We start from the raw sequence: 20,970 nt of genomic DNA, 5'->3' as shown, positions 1-20,970 counted from the left end.
CCCTCCAAGCATCCTTTACTTGGTGGTCCCTTCTTTATCTCAGCTGCCTTTTCCCCCAGCATGTGAGGCTGGCTTCCAAGCCTTGGAGCAATTCTTCTGGTCTATCTCTACTGTCCTTGGGTGTTAGTCTCCCACTCTGTTACTTTATATTCCACAAATGAGTCTAGTTCTTCTATGTCTCCCTCTCTTTCTCACTTATTTCATTTAGCATGATACTCTCCATGTTCTTCCACTTATATGCAAATTTCATGACTTCATCTTTGCTAACAGCTGCATAGTATTCCATTCCATTGAACCAAAGTTTCTTTAACCAGTCATATGTTGCCAGGCATTTGGGATTTTTCCAGATTCTTGCTTTTGTAAACAGTGCTGCAATGAACATACAAGTGCAGATGTCATTTCTACTATACTTTTTTGTATCTAAAACAGTATGGTATTGGAACAAAGGCAGAGCTGAAGACCAATGGAACAGGGTTGAATATCCTTACACACACCCTCAAACATATGATAATCTAATCTTTGATAAGGGAGCAAGAAATGTGAAGTGGAGCAGGAAAGCCTCTTGAACAAATGGTGCTGGCAAAACTGGACAGCTACATGCAAAAAAAAAATGGGCTCAGACCTCTACCTAACACCATGCACAAAAGTCAGATAAAAATGGATTAAAGACCTCAACATCAGACCAGAATCCATAAGGTACATTGAAGCCAGTTCTTTAGACCAGTTCTCAGGCTAAGACATTCTCTTTGATTGTCTTTGGTTATTTGTTATTCCTTTGCTATGTTTCTTTATATTCCACATATGAGAGAGATCATTCTGTGTCTGTATCTCTCCTTCCGACTCTCAGCATGATACTCTTCAAATCCATCCACATAGCAGCAAATTGCATGATTTTTGCCATTTATTATAGCTGAGTAGTACTCCATTATGTATATATTCCATGGTTTCTTTATCATCATCCTTTTTTGAATACTTGGATTATTTCCATATTTTGATTACTGTGAATAGTGCTGCAATTAGCATAGAATCACAAATTTTTCTGAATATAGCTTTTGGGCCCTTGGTCAAGAGCCAAGAAGTGGAATTGCTAGTTCATATGGAAGTGCAAGTCTTAGTATTTTGAGGTGCTCATATTGTTTTACAACAAGTTTGAACCAATCAACATTTGCACCAGCAGTGTGTGAGGCTTTCTTTTATCACACATTCACACCAGCAGTGTTGTTTTTGTTCCTTTATATGTGAACCAGTCTCACTGGTGTGAAGTAATATCTCATTGTTATTTTGATTTGCATTTTTCTGAAGGGATCCTGAGCATTTTTTCATATCACTATTGACCATCTGTATGTCTCCTTCTTTTATTTTTTGGGGAGCACTACCAGCTATGCTCAGGAATATTCCTGGCTCTGTACTCAAGGACGACTCCTGGCAGCAATTAGGGTACCATATGTGGTGCTAGGGATCAAACCCAGATTGACTGGATCAAAGCAAGTACCTTACCCATTGTACTATCTTTCCGGCCCTGCATTTCTTCTTTGAGGAAGTTTCTGTTCATATCTCCTCCCCATTTTTTGATGAGGTCAATTGCTTTTTCTTAAGTTTTACAAGTGTTACCTCTTATATATATATATATATATATATATATATATATATATATATATATATATAAACTATAGTTGGTCATGTGCAAGGCAAGTGCACTCACTGTACTATTGCTCTGGCCCTGTGATGTGTCTTTTTATTCTGGCCATTTTTGCAGAGTAGAAGCTTCTCAGTTTTATATAGTCCCATTTGTTTATCTTTGCTTTTGTTTGCTTAGTCAGTGGGATGGAATCATTAAACATGCCTCTAGATTCAATGTCATGAATGATTCTGCTTATGTTTTCCTCAATATGATTTTGGGTTCAGGTCTCTTATCAATGGACTTAATTGGTGTGAGATAAGGTCAAATTTTATTTTTTTACCCATGATTGACCAGTATTCCCATCACTGTTTGTTGAAGAGGCTGTCCTTGCTCTATTTCATGCTCTTTGCTCCTTTGTTGAAGATTCATAGTCATATACCTGAGGATGTATCTCTGAGCTCTCAATTCTGTTCCATTGGTCTGAAAGTCTATCTTTATTCCAGTCTTGAAGATCAATTGCAACAAATGGCAACATCCAAGGGTAACAGTTTTTTGTTTGTTGGTTTTGGGAATACACCCAGTTGTGCACAGAGCTTAGCCCTCACTTTGCACTTACAGATCACCGGTGGCAGGCCCAGGGGACCATATAGGGTGCAGAGGATCGAACTTGGGTCTGGTGTGTGTAATGCAAGCGTCTTTACCCTCTGTACATCTCCTTTGCTCTGGGCTCCTTTTTATTTTATTTTTTTTAAATCACAGTAACTAAGTGGAAGTTGCTGAAGTTTCCTTCTCCCCTCTTTGGCAGGGATTCTTTGCTGTGAAGCCACATTGGAAGTAAGGAAATAACAACTGGTTCAGTGGCCTTGCAGCTCTTCAGTTGCTTGGTTCAGCTTCAGAGTCAGAGTGGCTTCCAGAGATCAGCCTCTTCTAGAGTCTGTGCTTCTTATTTGGCGATTTAACTGCTCCCTGTTTCCTATTCCCAGATTATACTCTATGGGTTTTGGATCCCCACCATGTGACAGTGTTTCATACTTCCTGAAAGTTCTCGTTTCATTTTAAAATTTGTTTTCAGGTTTGGCATGGCATGATGAGTGGTATACTTGTTCTTTTTCTTCTAGTTTTTGTTTTATTATTTGTCACTGTGACTGTTGGTTTTGGAGCCATCCTCCCTTGGGCCTGGCGGCTGCTCTGGGCATAGTCATCAGGGTTGCGGGGGCCATGCGATGTGGGGATTGAGCCTGACCTGCCTGTGTGCAAAGTTTGTGCTCTCTACAAGCCAACTACCAGGCCTCTTCTTTGTTCATGATTTCTCTTGTTTAGTTTTGTTTTAGGGCCTCATCTGGCAATGCTCAGGGATTGCTCTTAGCTTTGTATTCAGGAGTGCATTCCTGGTGAGTTTGGGGGACCATATGGGATTCTGGGGATCCAACCCAGGTTGGCCACATGCAAGGCAAGTACTTTATCCACTGCGCCAACCCCCTAGTTCATGGTTTCTTAAAATGACTTTTGCGATGAAATAAGTGAATTTTAGGATTTTTTTTCTGATGCTTGTGTGGAAATCCGTTTGTTTGCTTTGTTTGTGTGTGTGTGTGTGTCTGTGTGTCTGTGTGAGGCAAAATAGTTTTTATTGAAAATTTAAAGAAATGTGAAGGGAAAGAAAGAGAGATGTGTTCAAGAGAGAAGGTGGGTTTCTCTAGGGAGGAGACTATTTTTCTGGGACTAAATCTAAGGCCAATAGGATGATTTTTCATTTTAAGACCATGGAAAATAATACTTTGAAGCTTCCCGAGGCTTCAGCTGGTGCTCAGGCTTCCCCTGACAGCACCCACATCTGATTCTCAGTGTTAACGCTTCAGTGTTAGGAAATTAAGCAGGTGCTGGTCTCAGAACCAGCCTCCAGGGCTCCTCCTCCACCACTGAGTTTCTTTGTGGCCACTGCCACAAAGGTCAGACACTTCTTAGTTGGGGGCTCCCCACCACCAAGATATATGGCAGAACCTCTGGTTTTATTTACCTCAGTTGGAGGTAAATAAAAGGTCTGTTCACACTGCCAGATGTTCACCAGTCCACACCACTGGGGTGGGATCCCAGGCTTAAACCCTGACACTGCATTTTTTAGAGGAGAAAAATGAGCCACTGTTGTTAAGAAGATTGAGAGAAAACCCAATTAGATATTAGTTATTTTCAACATGTTCACTTACATTCTATTTCCTGCCCAGTCCCCTGGTAATTGAGCTATGTGGACATTCTTATTTTGTTAGTTCTCAGACTTGAATGCTTTAACTTTCCACTTCCTAATGCTTATTGTGCTTGTGGAGACCTCGCTGCCCTCTTCCACTCCCAGCTACTATTTTGTGATAGTCCAGAATGGTTTCCTAGTTGCCTTTTTGTTTTCTTGCCTTAAAAGGGGAGTGAATCAGAGGCCCTGAGATGCTCCAACATGGTCCTGAAGCCAGGAAACCGAGCATCACCATGACTGGTGTGCTCTGAGGAAGAGGCCTGTGAGTGGGTCCCAACCTTCCTACGGCCAAACGTCTCACAGTGTCTCTGCGATCACCGATCACCGTGCCTGCTCCCTCCCTCTCCTCTCCTCACTCCTACTACCAGTTTATGAGCTAGTTTAAACATAAGTCTTATACTATCCTAGAAGAAAAGAAGCCTGGTAAGGAAAAAAATTTTTGGAAATGTTAAGAAAACATGAGAAGACCTTCTCCCCATCCTTGGGGGATTTCCTTTTTCCACAGAACTATAATTCCTTAGGCAGTTTGGTTCTTTGAGGTGGTTAGAAGGGTCTCAGAAGTCAGGGAATTAATAATAGAGTGATCTTTCTTCATGTTCGCATACTTGACCAGAGCCCTTCTATTTATTTTCCTTTCCTAATCCACATGTACAGGAAAAGTGGTATTCCCTGTGCGTCTCTCAGCACCTGAGCTGTGTTAAGGCTGGTCCTGTCTAACTGTTAGGTGCCACGGGCAGTGGGCAGTGTTCCTTTTCCCCTTTGCTTTCTTTCTTTCAAGTTTTCAAATGAAAATAGGTTGCTGTTTGCACAGGAAGAGAGCCTTCCTTAACTGGCACACCTGGCTGACTGCTGCCACCCGACATTGATTTAGCTGCTCCATCCTGCTGCAGTGTTAGCAGAGCAGAGCAGCACTCTGCGAGCAGCACTGCTCACCAGGAATTTGTTTGTGTGATGTCAGTGTGCCCAGCCCTGGGGAGATCCTGGTATTGTTTCTGGGTGTGGGTGAGTCAAGGGCTGGAAGTGAGGTGCTGCTAAGTCATGGTCTGAGACACAGAGTGGGCAGGGGGCGGGAACCACTGAGCCATGCATAGGAATAGTTCTGCTGCATTTAGCTGCCAACTCTCTCCCTCTTGCAGCTGCTAGAAAACTGCTCTTTTCCTCCCCAGACAGCCATCCCAGGCCGCTGTGCAGCCGTGAGGGTTCTCTTCCTGGTCTGCAGGATGGCAGGGACATTAGTGACTTTGTTCTTGTATGTTTTTAATTCTGAAAGGTCACTTGAAGGACTGGGGCATGAGAGCAACATAGAATGTCTAGTCTGGGCAGAAGAAAGGGAAAGAGCAGTTGGAGCTAGGAAAAGAACATGGTGCCCAAGGCGTGGGTGTATGTGTGGGGGTGGTGTCTAGGTGAGAAAAGTTTCAGGTTCACATTCATTTGGCTATAATTTGGCTGGGTTCAGAAGGTCCCAGGAGAATAAAGAAATATGTATAGTGCTACAAAAGAAATGTCCCTGAGAACTCTGTCTTGGGGAAGACAACTTATAAGTCCTTGAAAATGGCTGAAAATTTTCAGGTGTGCTGTACAAAAGATTGTCAGATTTGTTTCCAGATATTGAACAGGAATTTAGATCATGAGTTTTGACTGAGATGGTTTTTCTTTTTTGAACATTGGGGGATTGGTGGCAAGGAAAACTTCCATCCATTTTCTGTTGCCTTTAATCTTCACCTTCTTGCCTTTCTTTTGGGGAAAACATAAGGGGTGTTTCATTTTAGTGATAACCTGGGAAAATTTTGGAAAATGTAGATGCCTTGCTAAATCACCTGTGTTTTCTAAAATAAGCCCTAGAGTTGTTCTAAGTAGTTATAATCATAACACAGAAGGGTACCTTAATTAAGAAAATAATTATTTAAGTCATTTCCATGAATCAGACTAACATGTTGCTACAGACAGATTCTGCATTAATTGGAAAAGTTCACCAGTAATTTTCTCCAACAATCTCTAAGAGTTCACTTTATATTGGGAAGCTTAATAAAAATGGTTACTATAGGTCTTAGCCTAGAAATTCTTTCAGTGTTACTGTAGAAACTAGCATTAAATATTGTGGATTGAGGTGCTGGAGTGATAGCACAGCAGGTAGGGCATTTGCCTTGCACGTGGCTGACCCATGATTCCTAGCATCCCATATGGTCCCCCGAATCTAACCATGTGGAGTAATTCCTGAGTGTATGAGCTAGGAGTAACCCTGTGCATCACTGGGTGTGACCCAAAAAGAAAAAAATAGTGGATTGATAAAGAAAAAATAATTGGTGTTAAACATCAGTAGAATACATAAGAAATATTTTTTTAAAAAATCAATATTACTCAGATGTTTATAATATTTGTTTGTTGAATAAAGTTAGCTAATATGGTTCTGAAATAATTATGACATTGAAATCTTTATGAATAATTTTTCTGTAACACACTATAGAAAATACTTCCCAAATCATTCAAAATATGTTTCAAAATCTATCAAAACAACCCCCCTGTACCTCCACTGGCAGTTCTGTTAAGATAACAGAGAGGCAGGATGAGTTCTAGGTAGTTTTCTCGGACATGTGCATCCTTCAAGTCACTCCAAATTGTATTAGGAGCTGGTTGTCCTTGCTGAGAAGCCTCTCAATTAAATTATTTCCTCTGACTTGGAGAAAGAAGTGGAGCAGAAGGAAGTTGTGATTGAATCTAACTTGGGAGCCCCAAATCACAGAGTTTATGATGAAGTTGGCATCTGTTGCTTTTCTGTGTTTCTTAGAGGTGACTAGTTTTTCAACTGTCTCCTGCTACTTTACACAAATTTTCCTCATAAAATGTTTTAAGCAGGGTGATAACTGCCCTATAATGTCAGCTATAGCTAATTAAACTATGTTTTACTTTTAAATAATATCATTTTTTGCTCAAAAAAAGCAAAAAATTGTGCTGTTACAAAATGTAATGTTACAAAATAAGTAATATTGCAATTTTTATGGTTTAATAGGGCTGGAGTGATAGCATAAAGGGTAGGGCATTTGTCTTGCACATGGCCGACCCAGGTTCGATTCCTCCGCCCCTCTCGGGGAGCCTGGCAAGCTACTGAGAATATCCACAGCAGAGCCTGGCAAGCTACCTGTGGTGTATTTGATATGCCAAAAACAGTAACAAGTCTCACAATGGAGACTTTACTGGTGTCCACTCGAACAAATCAATGAGAAATAGGATGACAGTGATACAGTGATGGTTTAATAAATGCTTTTGTGAAGTTGTAGAGTTAGCCTAGTACAAAGGTATTATTTTATGAACAGAATACTATTTTGCAGCTAAATATGAAGGGCTTGTATGTATAAAACATATGATGACTGTAGAGTTGGTTTTTTTTTTAAGGTGCCGCCTTTAGGAGACCTAGGGACTACACTAGCAACTGGACCATGAGTTCAGTGTAAGGACTGAGGATGCAATGCTGCTGGGCCTAGTGCTGCTGGGGTTCTCCAGGGCATACCTGGTAGTGCTCAGGGGCCTTCAGGGCTGAGCCCTTTGATGCTTGGGGACCATATGGTGCCAGGAGTCAGACACATGTTAGGCATGAACGCTATCTTCTGGCCTAGTGAATATAGTTCACAAGGGGTATATTTACAATGTTCAACTTGTGGAGAGATGTTTTTCTGTTCTGCTCTTCTGCAGAAAGACAGGCCTACCAGGACAACATGAAGAGTGCAGCCAAGCCCTGGAACCCTGTCATCAAGGCGGGGAGTCATGTGATAGAACGTGCACGGCCTCTTCCTGCAGCTTCTTCTGGCATGAAGACTTCTAAATCTTCAACCTCGTTGGCTTTTGAATCTCGACTGAGCAAGGTAAAGATCATAGGGTCATTGCCTTTGCTGACCACATTTGGGAAGATTTGACAGTGTGAAAACTAGTGACCACACAAGGTAGAAAAGGAGGTTGGGAGAAAAAGCAAACTTGAAGGAGTGTGGCAGGGACATCCTGTAGTTGGGAAACTTAATCAAAAAAATATTAAGTGGAGTAACTAAGACCTTTTGCCTGGAATTCCTTGCTCTCCAGCCAGACTCTCGCTGTACCCACTATACGGGTGTTGAGATCAGTTTGCCTAGTAGACCTGTTTGCCTAGTAGACCAGTTGTCCATTTTCCATTCTTGTCTTGCCAGTCTGCAGCAGTAAGTCCCCATTGGTTGTTCTTTTGGTTTGGAGTCTCTCTTCTTTCTCCATGAAACCCTTGAGGTCAGTAGGACAGTCTCCATCTTCTCTTTCTCTGGGTTTCTAACCTAGTGGGCCTGGGGCACAATTTTTAGGTCTCATCTTCTTTGTTTTTTGTTTTAAAATTAAGATATTATACTTTCCCATTTTAGCAGCGTGGTTTGCAAAGTTGTTCATGATGATTTGTCACAGACATTCAATATTCCAACACTAATCCCACTTCCTCTGCTACCTTCGCTCCACCACTGTCTCCATTTTCCCAACCACCTTTCAAGCCGCCCCCTATGTCATGTCCACAGTAATTTACCTTATATTGCTTATTACCCACTAAGTGGCTAACAGAATAATTTAAAAAATTCCATAGAAGAAAATTTGTGAAAATTGTATCTCATCATGGGGACATTAAGTCCATGTGTGAGGGTTTACTAAGCTGTTATTGCAAGTTAAGCTTCTATGTTCGTATTTTTGTTAGTTGGGATTGTTGGCTGCTCGTCACACTCCCATCCAATCTGTTGTGCTCCTACGGGGATATTAGTGTTATAGAGTTTGAGGATTTCATGTGGAAATGAATGTGACCACATGCTCCAGAAAATCCAGAATATTTAACTGGGCAGTCTAGCCAAAGGTATGGCGGGCATGAGTGCAACTGTTGAGGCTTTGGTAGGGCAGGAGCTGGCCCACTCTCCTCCTGATGTGGCTCCACTTGGGAATGGGCATCCAAGAAACTTTTGTATCTAGAACAAGGTCCGTAAATGAGCTTACATGGTGGTGTTGGGACCTGGATATGGCTGCCGGGGCCTCCTAAAGCACAGGGATGTGGAGAGAAGCCACCCATCCCAATCCCAAGAGGGCCTGAAGTTTTTAGGCCAAAACCCCCATGTACCTGAAATTTTTCTTCTCTTGTCAGAGATTAGAAACTCTGTGGAGCTCAGTCATGAAGTGGCGGAGTCTGGCCAGAGGCATGGCAGTGGCTTTGGAGTATGTGGAATAATATTATTTTTATAAAGCTTTATAGTTTCTCACCTCAGAAACTATGTATACAACCATAAGGCTCATCTTTGTTTCTGACTAGCATGTCACACTCACAACCCTCTTTACCACTCTGATATAAATGTCCGAGACAGTAGAGTTGAAGATGTAGCTCATTAGTAGAACTAATTAGTAGACCTGCATCTATGAGACCATAGATTTGACCCTGAAGCATAGCACCAGCACTGCTGGGTGTGCCTTCCCCCCAAATTCAAAAACAGTAAAACCTCACTATGTACATATTTTTTTCCATTTTTTTAAATTAATGAATCACCATGGGGGTACAGATACAGGTTTACATATTCTTGTGCTTGTGTTTCAGTCATAAAAGTATGGAACGCTTCACAAATTTGCGTGTCATCCTTGCACAGGGGCCATGTTAATCTTCTCTGTATCATTCCAATTTTAGTATATGTGCTGCCGAAGCGAGCACTCACTATGTACATATTTGAAAAATCAGCATAATATCTCAACTATAAAGGAAAGCATGTTCCCAGCCCCCTAGAGCCATCTTGCTGGACCTCACGTCTTCCTTAGTTGTAGTGCTCTCGGGGGCTATTCCTCCTTTAGTAGCAGGATTTGCACATACCTGGCTGTAGTGTAGTTAGAAATTGCCTGCGGGGCTGGAGCAGTAGTACAATGTGTACTTCACTTGACTTGAAGGTGGCAGACCTGAGTCTGATCCCCAGCATCCCACATGGTCTCCCGAGCACCGCCAAGATTGATTCCTGAGTGCAGAGCCAGGAGTCAGCCCTGAGCACCGCTGGCAGTGCTAGTGTTCACGGACAGGACTGTCAGGCACAAGCATCACAGCCACTGGGTTCTTGGACAATGCGGGTAACAGCACCAGGGGCTGAACCTGAGAGCTTACACCTGTGAGATATGTTCTGTAAGCCAGAGAACAATTATTTCCAGCCACCCAAAAATGTAGTAAATGCTAAAACTGCAAGAAATTCTTGTTAAAATTTTTATTTATTTTATTTTTATAAAGTTGTTCATGGCTATTTATTGCATTCAATATTCCAACACCAATCCCATGACCATACACCTTCCCACCATCATTATTTCCAGTTTTCCCAACCACCACCCAAGCCTGCCCCAATTACAGGCCTTATATAATTTATATTGTATTGCTTGTTATGAGTAATTCACTAAAAATCTTTTCTAAAAAAAAACTGTGTAAAGATTTCTGTATCTCACCCTGGAGCCATTAAGCCCTTCTATAAGAGATTGCTGACATTTTGTTACAGGGTGAGCCTCAGTGCTAAGATTTTCTTTTTTTCTTTTACTTCTTATTTATCTATTTATTTATTTATTTATTTATTTATTTATTTATTTATTTATTTAGCTTTTTGGGTCACACCCAGTGATGCTCAGGGATTACTCCTGGCTTTGCACTCAGGAATTACTCCTGGCGGTGCTTGGGGGACCATATGGGATGCCGGGGATTGAACCCGGGTCGGCCGCGTGCAAGGCAAACGCCCTACCCGCTGTGCTATCGCTCCGGCCCCTATTTATTTTTTTATTTATTTTTAATTTTTTTTTTGTTTTTTGGATCACACCTGGCGATGCACAGGGATTACTCCTGGCTCTGCACTCAGGAATTACTCCTGGCGTTGCTCAGGGGACCATATGGGATGCTGGGAATTGAATCCGGGTCTGCCGCGTGCAAGGCAAACGCCCTACCCGCTGTGCTATTGCTCCAGCCCCTTACATTTTTTTTAATAGATGAATCACCGCGAGGTACAGTTACAGACTTACAAACTATCATGCTTCGTTTTAGTCATACAATGATTGAGTATCCATCCCTCCACCAGTGCCCATTCTCCACCACCAATGGTCCCAATATCCCTCCCACCCCCACCCTACACCCCCTCACTCCCGCCTCGTGGCTGGCACATTCCCTTTTGCTCTCTCTCTCCTTTTGGGTGTCGTGGTTTGCAATATAGGTATTTAGTGGCCATCGTCTATAGTCTACTTTCAGCACACATCTCTCATCCCGAGCGGGCCCTCCAAGCACCTTTACTTGGTGGTCTTTTCTCTATATGAGCTGCCTTTTCCCCCAGCAGGCCGGCTTCTGAGATGTGAAGTAATCCTCCTGGTACTTATCTCTACTATTCTTGGGTGTTAGTATCCCTTTCTGTTACTTTATATTCCACAGATGAGTGAAATCTTTCTATGACTGTCCCTCTTTTTCTGACTCATTTCACTTAGCATGATACTCTCCAATTAACATGATACTTTCCATGTTGATCCACTTATACACAAATCTTTTCTAACAGCTGCATAGTATTCCATTGTGCAGATGTACCAAAGTTTCTTTAGCCAGTCGTCTGTTCTCAGGCACTCGGGTTTTTTTCCAGATTCTGACTATTGTAAACAGTGCTGCAATGAACATACAAGTGCAGATGTCATTTCTACTATACTTTTTTGCATTTTCGGGATATATTCCCAGAAGTGGTATTGCTGAATCAAATGGGAGCTCAATTTCTAATTTTTTGAGAAGCGGTCGGCCATACTGTTTCCCAAAAGGGCTGAACCAGTTGGCATTCCCATCAGCAGTGGCGTGGATTCTCCCCACATCCATGCCAACATTGGTTGCTTTTGTTCTTTTGGATGTGGGCCAGTCTCTGTGGTGTGAGATGATATCTCATTGTTGTTTTTATCTGCATCTCTCTGATGATTAGTGATGTAGACCATTTTCTCTGATGTATTTTGGCCATTCGGATTTCTTCTTTGAGAACGTTTCTGTTCATTTCCACCCTCCATTTTCTGATGGGGTTGGCTGTTTTCTTCTTGTGGAGTTCAATCACTGCCTTGTATTATATTCTTGATATCAACCCCTTATCAGATGGGTATTAGGTGAATATCCTTTACCATTCTGTATATTATCTTTGTATTTTGGTCACTGTATCTTTGAGGTGCAGAAGCTTCTTAGTTTAAGATAGTCCCATTTGTTTATCTCTGTTCCCACTTGCTTGGTCAGTGGCATGTCATCTTTGAAGATACCGTTAGCTTCAATGTCATGGAGGGTTTTGCTGACCCTGTCTTCAATGTACTTTATGGATTCTGGTCTGATGTTGAGGTTTTAATCTATTTTAATATGACTTTTATACATGGTGTTAAGTAGAGGTATGAGCCCACTTTTTTTGCATGTAGCTGTTCAATGTTGCCAGCACCATTTGTTAAAGAGGTTTTCCTTGCTTCACTTCACATTTCTTGTTCCCTTATCAAAGATTAGATGATCATATATTTGAGGTTGTGTGTCAGACTATTCAGCCCTGTTCCATTGGTCTGCGGCTCTGCCTTTGTTTCAGTACCATGCTGTTTTAATTATTACAGCTTTGTAGTATAGTTTGAGGTTGGGGAAGTTGATGCCTCCCATTATCTTTTTCCCAAGAATTGCTTTAGCTATTCGTGGGGGGTTGTTGTTCCATATGAATTTTAGGAGTGTTTGATCCATTTCATTGAAGAATTTCATGGGTATCCTTTTAGGGATTGCATTGAATCTGTATAATGCTTTGAGGATTATTGCCATTTTGACAATGTTAATTCTCCCAATACCTGAACAGGGGATATGTTTCTATTTCCTTGTGTCCTCTTGTATTTCGTGAAGTACCATTTTGTAGTTTTCTTTGTAGAGGTCCTTTACCTCCTTAGTTAAGCTGATTCCGAGGTACTTAATTTTCTGAGGCATTATTGTAAACGGATTGATTTTTTCATGTCGCTTTCCTCTCTTTCATTATTTGTGTATAGGAGAACCATTGACTTTTGGGTATTGATTTTATAGCCTGCAACTTTACTGTTCAAGTCTATAGTTTCTTGAAGTTTCTTGGTAGAGGCTTTAGGGTTCTCTAAATATAGTATCATATCATCTGTGAATAGTGAGAGCTTGATTTCTTCCTTTCCTATCTGGATGCCCTTAATATATTTTTCTTGCCTAACCGCTATTACAAGTACTCCCAGTACTATATTGAACATAAGTGGTGAGAGTGGGCATCCTTGTCTTGCCCCTGATCTTAGAGGGAAGGTTCTTAGTTTTCCCCCCTTGAGGATAATGCTTGCCATAGGCTTGTGGTAGATGGTTTTGATTATATTGAGGAAAGTTCCTTCAAAACTGACTTTGGTGAGAGTTTTCATCATAAACAAGTGTTGGATCTTGTCAAATGCTTTCTCTGCATCTATTGATATGATCATATGGTTTTTATCTTTTATTTTATTGATATTATGGATTATGTTGATTGATTTCCGAATGTTAAACCATCTTTGCATCCCCGGGATGAATCCCACTTGGTCGTGGTATATGATCTTTTTGATGAGTTGTTGGATTCTATTTGCTAATATTTTTTGAGGATTTTTGCATCCATGTTCATCAGGAATATCGGACTGTAGTTTTCTTTTTTAGAGGAGTCTTTGTTTGCTTTTGGTATTAGGGAGATATGTGCATCATAGAAACTGTTTGGGAGAGTTTCTGTTTAAATAGATCCTCTTTAAATGTTTGGAAGAATTTTCTAGTGAATCCATCTGGACCTGGGCTTTTGTTTTTGGGAAGACTTTTGATAACAGTTTCAATTTCCTTGATAGTAACAGGTCTATTCAGGTATTCCAGATCTTCTTGATTCTTTGTTTCTGTTGTGATATCCCCCTTTTCATTTCTGATTTGGTTTATTAGGGTTCTCTCTCTCTCTTTCTTTGTGAGTCTTGCTAGTGGTTTATTGATCTTGTTTATTTTCTCAAAGAACCAGCTCTTGGTTTCATTGATCTTTTGGATTGTTTTTTTTTTTTTGGTTTCCATGTCATTCTTTTCTGCTCTAAGTTTTGTTATTTCTTTTGTTCTGCCTGGTTTGGGGTCCTTTCGTTGGTCCTTTTCTAAGATCTTGAGCTGGGATGTCAAGTTATTTATGTGGGCTTTTTCTTCCTTCCTGAGAAACACTTGCAACACTATACATTTTCCTCTTAATATGGCTTTCGCTGCATCCCATAGTAACTCGTGTCTTCATTCTCATTTGTTTCCAGTTATCTTTTGATTTCTTCCTTGATTTCTTTCCTTGATTGTTGAACTCATTGTTCAACATTGAGATCAGTTGCTTCCTGCTTTACAACCAGTCCAATGTGGTGTGCTACTCCTGGTATATCAGTGGTATCAAGTATGAGATGTTGCAAGGCTGTGAATATGGCTGTGTGCTCTAGGAATTCTAAAATTTTGAATGGGGTGATATAACTGGAGTTTAACTGGATGATGAATGTGGTGTCCGGAAGCATCTCTGCATCACAAATAAATCTTCCAAGATGTATTTATGAGTCTCTGTATCACGGCCAGTTAATGAGTTTATATGGTGCCAGAGATAGTTCATTGGCATGATGCCAGGCTCTCGGAAGAATAGGGGGATGGGGGAGGTTGTCCAACCTCGACCTCATGAACTCGCATACCTGAGTTTTTCAATGGATTCATTCATCAGAGCCACTCGAGCTATTTTCCCAGCCCCAAATTGGGTCTCTTAACACATTAAGTCACTTCTCTGCTAAAATTCTCCAAGCTGTCTCCCCATTCTGTCAGAGTAAAAAGCAAAGTCCTGGAAGTGACTACAGTGGCTTGGAGTTCACCTCCCTTCTTTCCAGAAGGTACTCCCTCCCCTCTGCCTGGTCTCCTGGTGCCACCTTTTCTCCCCTTATGTTCCTCCTTTGGGACAGACTCCCTCTGCTCATCTCCACTGTTTCCTCCCTCCTCTGCTGAAATGTGCTTTGAGTATAAAGTACCAAATCATGATGTAGCAATTGTAAAATTCCTTGCTCATGTATTTTACATCTATTAATAATATATTAAGTGTATTGGGTTCACATATATAAATACTACATTCCTCTTTTGTTTGCTTGCCTTTGGGCCACACCCAGCAATGCTCAGAGCTTACTCCTGGGTTTGCGCTCAGGGATCACTCCTGACAGGCTCTGGGGAACCATACATGGTGCTGGAGATTGAACCAGGGTTCAGTTGCCACATGCAAGGCAATTGCCTTACCTGATGTACCATCTCCCTGGCCCAGAAAAATACATTCTTGAAATATTATTATATTTTACTTGTTTCATGTAACTATTAGGTAATATAAACTTGAGGGTGTGTTTATTTTAGGTTTCTTTGGAAAGTGCTGCTCTAAACCAGTGCTCTTCCACCATAAGTCTATGGAGTATTTGCAGTCTGCAGGTATAGAAAGATTGGAAATCACTGGCCTGCCTTCTCGCTTACAGCTGTCAGTCCACAGAGCATGATGCAGGACAGCTGTGTGTCCACAGAGATAAAACTCTTTAATGGTGCTGCTCGTAAACATTGGTTCCCAAAGTGTGGTTCCAGTAAGTCAGCAGGAAACAGCCCAGAAGGCAAACTCTCAAGCCCTGTCCTAGCTCTCAGGGAGATAGAATTGTGCCGCTTGTGGAGCTGTGCGGTTGGGATGTAGGCGGTGTGTCATTAATGGACTGTCTCCCAGATCCTAATGCATGCTCAAGTTTGAGAACCATCGCTCTGCCATGTTATCTACCTTTAAAGACAGGATTATGTTATTTGTAATGTTTTGAGAGCTTTGGATTTCTTCCCGTTTTTGTGGAATTGAGAGGAATTTCTTAGTTACTTTAATCTGCAAGCTACTTAAACATTTTCCCTTTGTGAGCTTTCATGTGCAGGTGTTTGACATCTTAAATATCAGTGAAACCGTTAGTGAAAATACTTATTAAACATATCAAAGCAGCACTGATGTGCCGCCTTCAGAGGGATCTGCTGTAGCGAACCAGAACTCTCAAGTGGTACAGAAGCTGCATGTGATGACCAGGAAAACAAAACCAAAAATGCAGCTTGAATAGAGAAAGAACAAGAATTAGCAACTGAGACTAGTAGCTTTCTGTGTTTGATGTTGCATCCAAAAGCAGTGTTAGAGTAAGAGTAGCCTCACCTGTCTGCTTTAGAGGACTGGGAGGGTAGGCTTGTTGTCGCTCAGTCCTGCCTCCTGGGAAAGCTGCTAGGCAACAGACTTTCCCAGATGGAAGTACTCATGGAGTGGCCTGGAGCTGAGGGAACTAAGGGCTGGCTGCTCCTCTGCTCCCCAGAGTCCGTGGCTGTAGAGACGGGCGTGCTGTAGTATATCTGATTTACTTTATTTTTTGCCTCAAAGAACAGATTCAGATCAATTTATCATACAGAGTGGAACCTCCAAATCCAAGAGGAAGCAGAAGGTGTTGGGTGCAACTTGGAAAATGGAATTTCTGTTTCCTAGATCTTCAGCTGTTGGTATTGCAGAACTATTATAGGCCTAGGGTTGGAGAGATAGTTCAGCAGATAGAGTATTTGCCTTGCATGCAGCTGACCAGGGTTTGATCCCTTGCATCCCATATGTTCCCCCAAGCCCATCAGGAATCAGCCCTGAGTACAGAGCCAGGAGTCAGCTGTGAGCACTGCCAAGTGTGGCCCCAAAACCAGAACAAAAAATATATTATAGGCTTTAGAAACACAGTTCTGAGCTTGATCCCATTTGCCTTTGCTCATATTGAGTGAGTTCACAAGTCTGTTTTACATGCACATCATAGGGTTTGAATGAGAAACATGCAGGGGAAAGACCTGAAGAACCCATAAGTGCTGCCAAGCGCTCTGTGTCCCTAGCTTTTGGCTCTTCACTTATATTGAAAATTAAATCCTAGAACCTCAAAATAGGTTTCTTGAGAGATGCCTCCAGACTCTGCTCAGGCTGAACCTCATATCTGGGGCATCCCGGGGCAGGGCAGCTGGTAGGACTCCCCTGCCCCAACAGATCCCTGGCAGCCAAAAACCTCCATAACTAAATCATTGCCAGGCTCACAGCCATCTCCACAGGCTCAGACGAGCCTCATCCATGAGTGAAGCTGCTGAAAAACCCAGGTGTGTGGTTTTGTGACCGAAATCTCCAGGCTCTCACATAGTTGGGGATAGACGACCTCCCCCACCTCTCTGTTCTTCCAGGAGCCTGGCAGTCATGCCCACAAACTGCCTCTGGCACCATATAAGCTCATTAATGGCCATGATCCAGAGACTCACAAATAAATCTTGGGAGAGATCAACAAACTGCAGAGATTTTTCCGGACTCCAAAGTCACTATTCAGGGGCTGGAGTGATAGCACAGCGGGTAGGGCGTTTGCCTTGTACGTGGCCGACCCAGGTTTGATTCCCATCCCATATGGTCCCCTGAGCACCACCAGGGGTAATTCCTGAGTGCAGAGCCAGGAGTAACCCCTGAGCATCGCCGGGTGTGATCCAAAAAGCAAAAACCAAAACAAAACAAAGTCACTATTCAGCCAAAAATTTAATTCAAACTATATCATCCTATTTAAAATTTAGAATTTCTGAAGCACACAGCTGCTGCATTTCATACTCGACACCACTGGTATACCAGGAGTAGCACACTACATTGGATGGAAAGTAGAAGGAAACTGATCTCAATTAAATATATATATATACATATATATAAGTACACAAGGCTCAACCTGTAGCAGCATGTTAGTAAATCTCTTATACAAGGGCCAAATAGCTCCAGGTTGATATACAGCAATTTCACACACTTTCTTCTTTATTTATTTATTTATTTATTTATTTATTTATTTATTTATTTATTTTTAAATTTTTATTTTTTACACTTTCTTCTTTTAAAAAAGATTTTTATTAGTGAACCACCGTGGAGTACAGTTACAGATTTATAAATTTTCATGCTTGCGTTTCAGTCATACAATGATTAAGTGCCCATCCCTCCACCAATAGAGAAGTGCCCATTCTCTACCACCAATGATCCCAGTATCCCTTCCAGCACCCCTATCCCCTCCCCCGACCGGCCCACCTCTGTGGCAGGGCATTTCCTTTTTTCTTTTGGGCACACACTTTCTTCTAAGGAAACTTTTTTGGATCATTTTTAGCAGATTATTCATAACAAACAATGCAAAACAAGTTATTTAGGGCCTGCTATTGGGGCAGGCTTGGGTGGTGGTTAGGAAAATTGGAAATATTGGGTGGTGGGAAGGTATAAAGTGTTGGGATTGGTGTTGGAATATTGAATGCAATAAATTATTGTGCCCAACTTTATAAAAATAAAATCGCACTTGAGGCACTCTCATCCCATTGTTCATCGATTTGCTGGAGCGGGCACCAGTAACACCATTGTGAGACTTGTTTTCACTGTTTTTTGACATATCAAATACGCCATGGGTAGCTTGTCAGGCTCTGCCATGCAGGCGGGATATTCTCGGTAGCTTGCTGGGCTCTCCGAGAGGGTCAGAGGGAATCAAACCCGGGTTGGCCATATGCAAGGCAAATGCCCTATCTGCTGTGCTATCACTCCAGTCCAAAAATAAAATAAAATTTAAAAAAATACAAGCACCTCAAAAAAAAAATAAAATGGGTTTCTCATCCCGGTCTTTAAAACAGAAACTCACCTTTGCATTTTTCTTTTTTCTTTTCTTTATTTTGGTGGGGGAGGGTGGAGACAGGCACGCTTGGCAGTGCTCAGGGTTTGCTACTGGCTGTGCTCGGAGACCACGCCTGGTGGTGTTCAGGGGACAGTATGGGGTGCTAGGGATCAGTGTTGCAAGGCAAAGGCCTTACCTGCTGTATTATCACTCTGGTCCAACTTTGCCTTAACTGAAGCCTCCCCTCCAGCAGACTCTGTACACACTACTTCCCATGAGCCTCACTCCTCCAGAGGTACTCCCGTCTGCTGTGTCTTCTTTGGCTGCTCCCAGAGGGGCTCTGCACAAGCCAGTCATTGCACTTGCTTGGCTTCAAATACAAGGTGTCTGCCCAATCATGCCCAGAGCCCTTATCACTACACTCCAGCTCCTGGGGTCTCAGGGGCTCCACTTTTTTCTCCTTGTGCAGCCAGACAGCCCCCACCTGCCATTCCAGGATGCCCCATGAAAAACTAATGCTTCTCAGGTCAGCCCCTGAGAGGTCTCCTGCCTCCCTCAAATTGCTTTAGCAGCTTCTTGGTTTTCTGTGAGTTGAGTACAGTTCATGGTATGTGATGAATAGTTGAACTGGAACCAACTTGTTTCTGGAACAGAAACAAACTTGTTTTGGAAACCAGAAAAGAGAATTCAAGACGTAAAAGAGGAACCAGAATCGAGGCCAGAACTGATGCTGCCTTCCAGAAACCCTGCCATAGTCTCTCCTCCAACCTACTCCCATCCCCAGGCACAGCACTGGCAGGGAGAGATGGTTCCTCACCCCCCTGCCCATCTTGTGTTGGTTGGTAAGTCTGAGAGGACAGGGCCTTCCTGCTGCATTTTGACATCTATAAAAGCGTGTCCTAAGTATGGGTAGTCACTATCAGTGGGCCTTCAGCAAATACATAACTGGTTCACTGCATTTGAGATAGTAGAGAGCAGAACTCAGGAAACCACACATCTGTGGAAGCAGCATGGCACTGATAAGAAGGGAGAGCTCGCTGCCTGCTGCTCTCCTCCTTTATCCTGAGCCCCTGTAAAGGCCTGCCTGTCTGCCTGGGATGACAACAAGGGGGTGGGGGAGAGGCGGGGTGCATTCCTCTCCTTTCCCAGGACCTCTGATATCCAGGCCTAGTGCTTTCTAGTTCTCATGTTTTGACTTCCCCTTTAGCATTAGTTAAAAAGCAGTTACATAAAATCCTTTTCTAGCCCTGAGCCTGGGGTGGTGACACCTTGGGCATTCCTCCTGGTTCCTGCTGCTGCTGTCTCACCATAACTGATAGCACCTTGGAGGCTATACCAGGCGATCTTCCTGCTCCCGAAGGGTAGTCTTCCCACGGTTGCCAACTCCTGCTATCTGTTGCCTCCCCAAGGCATCTCCTCAGGAGCCAGGCTCTTATGGAAAGTGTGTATGTGTGTCGGTGTAGGCCGGGGGAACCATCTCTCCCTGCCAGTGCTGTGCCTGGAGGTGGGAGTGGGTTGAAGGGGAGACTATGGTGGGGTTTCTGGAAGGCAGCATCAGTTCTGGTCTTGATGGTTCTTTTAAATCTTGAATTCTATTTTCTGGTTTTCAAAACAAGACTTTGCTCTGGCCATTCGCTGTAGAGTTGGATTAAGTCTACACTTAGTGCTGGAGAGAAGAAAGTAGAACCAAGTGCATATCATTTAAGAATTCCCATAACTGCAGTGTTTACATTTTTCATCTGAGGTATTATCTAGGGAATTTTTCAAGTCTGGAATCAGAATTGATTTGCTTTTGGGGATCCAAGGGGGTACCTATGGTGCTACAAGACAAAGTAAATAATGGCTTATTTTTCCTATGGAGAAAAAGTTGCTAATATTGTAAACTATTGTTATTTTGCACTAGCCACTCATCACTCTGGTGGCCTGACAGTTTGAAGGGCTAAAAAGTTAGGGTACAGGAACTCTTTTTACTCAGAAGATAAGAGAAGAAAACAATTTTGTAGACTATATGAAAAGAAACTGCGTGACTTCTTCATCTACCCTAGGGTCGCATGTGGTCCTATTGATAAATGAGGGATCTTTGCTATTGATCAGAAAATTTGGTGATGTTTTCATCTACTACCTGGAAGTACATGGGAACCAGCCCTTCTGTATTAGTCACTTGTTTTAAAAATTAATGATTTGTTTAAAGATCTTACCCAGGTTGCCTGGTTAACATTAAAACTTATGCTACCTTCCCTATCATAGAAAATAAGCTATGTGGGGCCAGAGCTATGATAATACAGTGGATAGGGCATTTGCTTTGTCTGGTTTGATCCTCAACATCCCATTTGGTACCCCAAGTTCCACCAGTAGTGACCTCTGAGCACAGAGCCAGGAGTAAGCCCTGAGCAAGGCAGGGTTTGTTGTCATAAAACCAAAAAGGAAGGAAGGAAGGAAGGAAGGAAGG

At 42.3% G+C, this 20,970-nt stretch overlaps 1 protein-coding gene and 1 non-coding gene across 6 annotated transcripts in view; one reads left to right on the top strand and one right to left on the bottom strand.

The window, feature by feature from the left end:
• Nucleotides 1-20,970, top strand: part of SPECC1 (sperm antigen with calponin homology and coiled-coil domains 1) — a 457,476-nt gene that overhangs the window by 62,014 nt on the left and 374,492 nt on the right. For all 5 annotated transcript variants that reach the window (XM_055139258.1, XM_055139256.1, XM_055139257.1 and 2 more), the window contains exon 3: nucleotides 7,548-7,717. In XM_055139258.1, coding sequence (XP_054995233.1) covers nucleotides 7,571-7,717 — 147 coding nt within the window. In that variant the 5' untranslated portion in view covers nucleotides 7,548-7,570. The remainder of the gene's footprint in view (nucleotides 1-7,547; nucleotides 7,718-20,970) is intronic.
• On the bottom strand, nucleotides 9,437-9,543 carry LOC129405231 (U6 spliceosomal RNA). Its single transcript, XR_008630414.1, has one exon. It is a non-coding gene; the product is annotated as a U6 spliceosomal RNA (small nuclear RNA).

The sequence above is a fragment of the Sorex araneus genome, chromosome 5, assembly GCF_027595985.1.
Source record: "Sorex araneus isolate mSorAra2 chromosome 5, mSorAra2.pri, whole genome shotgun sequence".
NCBI lineage: Eukaryota > Metazoa > Chordata > Mammalia > Eulipotyphla > Soricidae > Sorex > Sorex araneus.
Note: the sequence above shows the minus strand (reverse complement) of the source record. Positions and strands in the feature narration are given on the sequence as shown.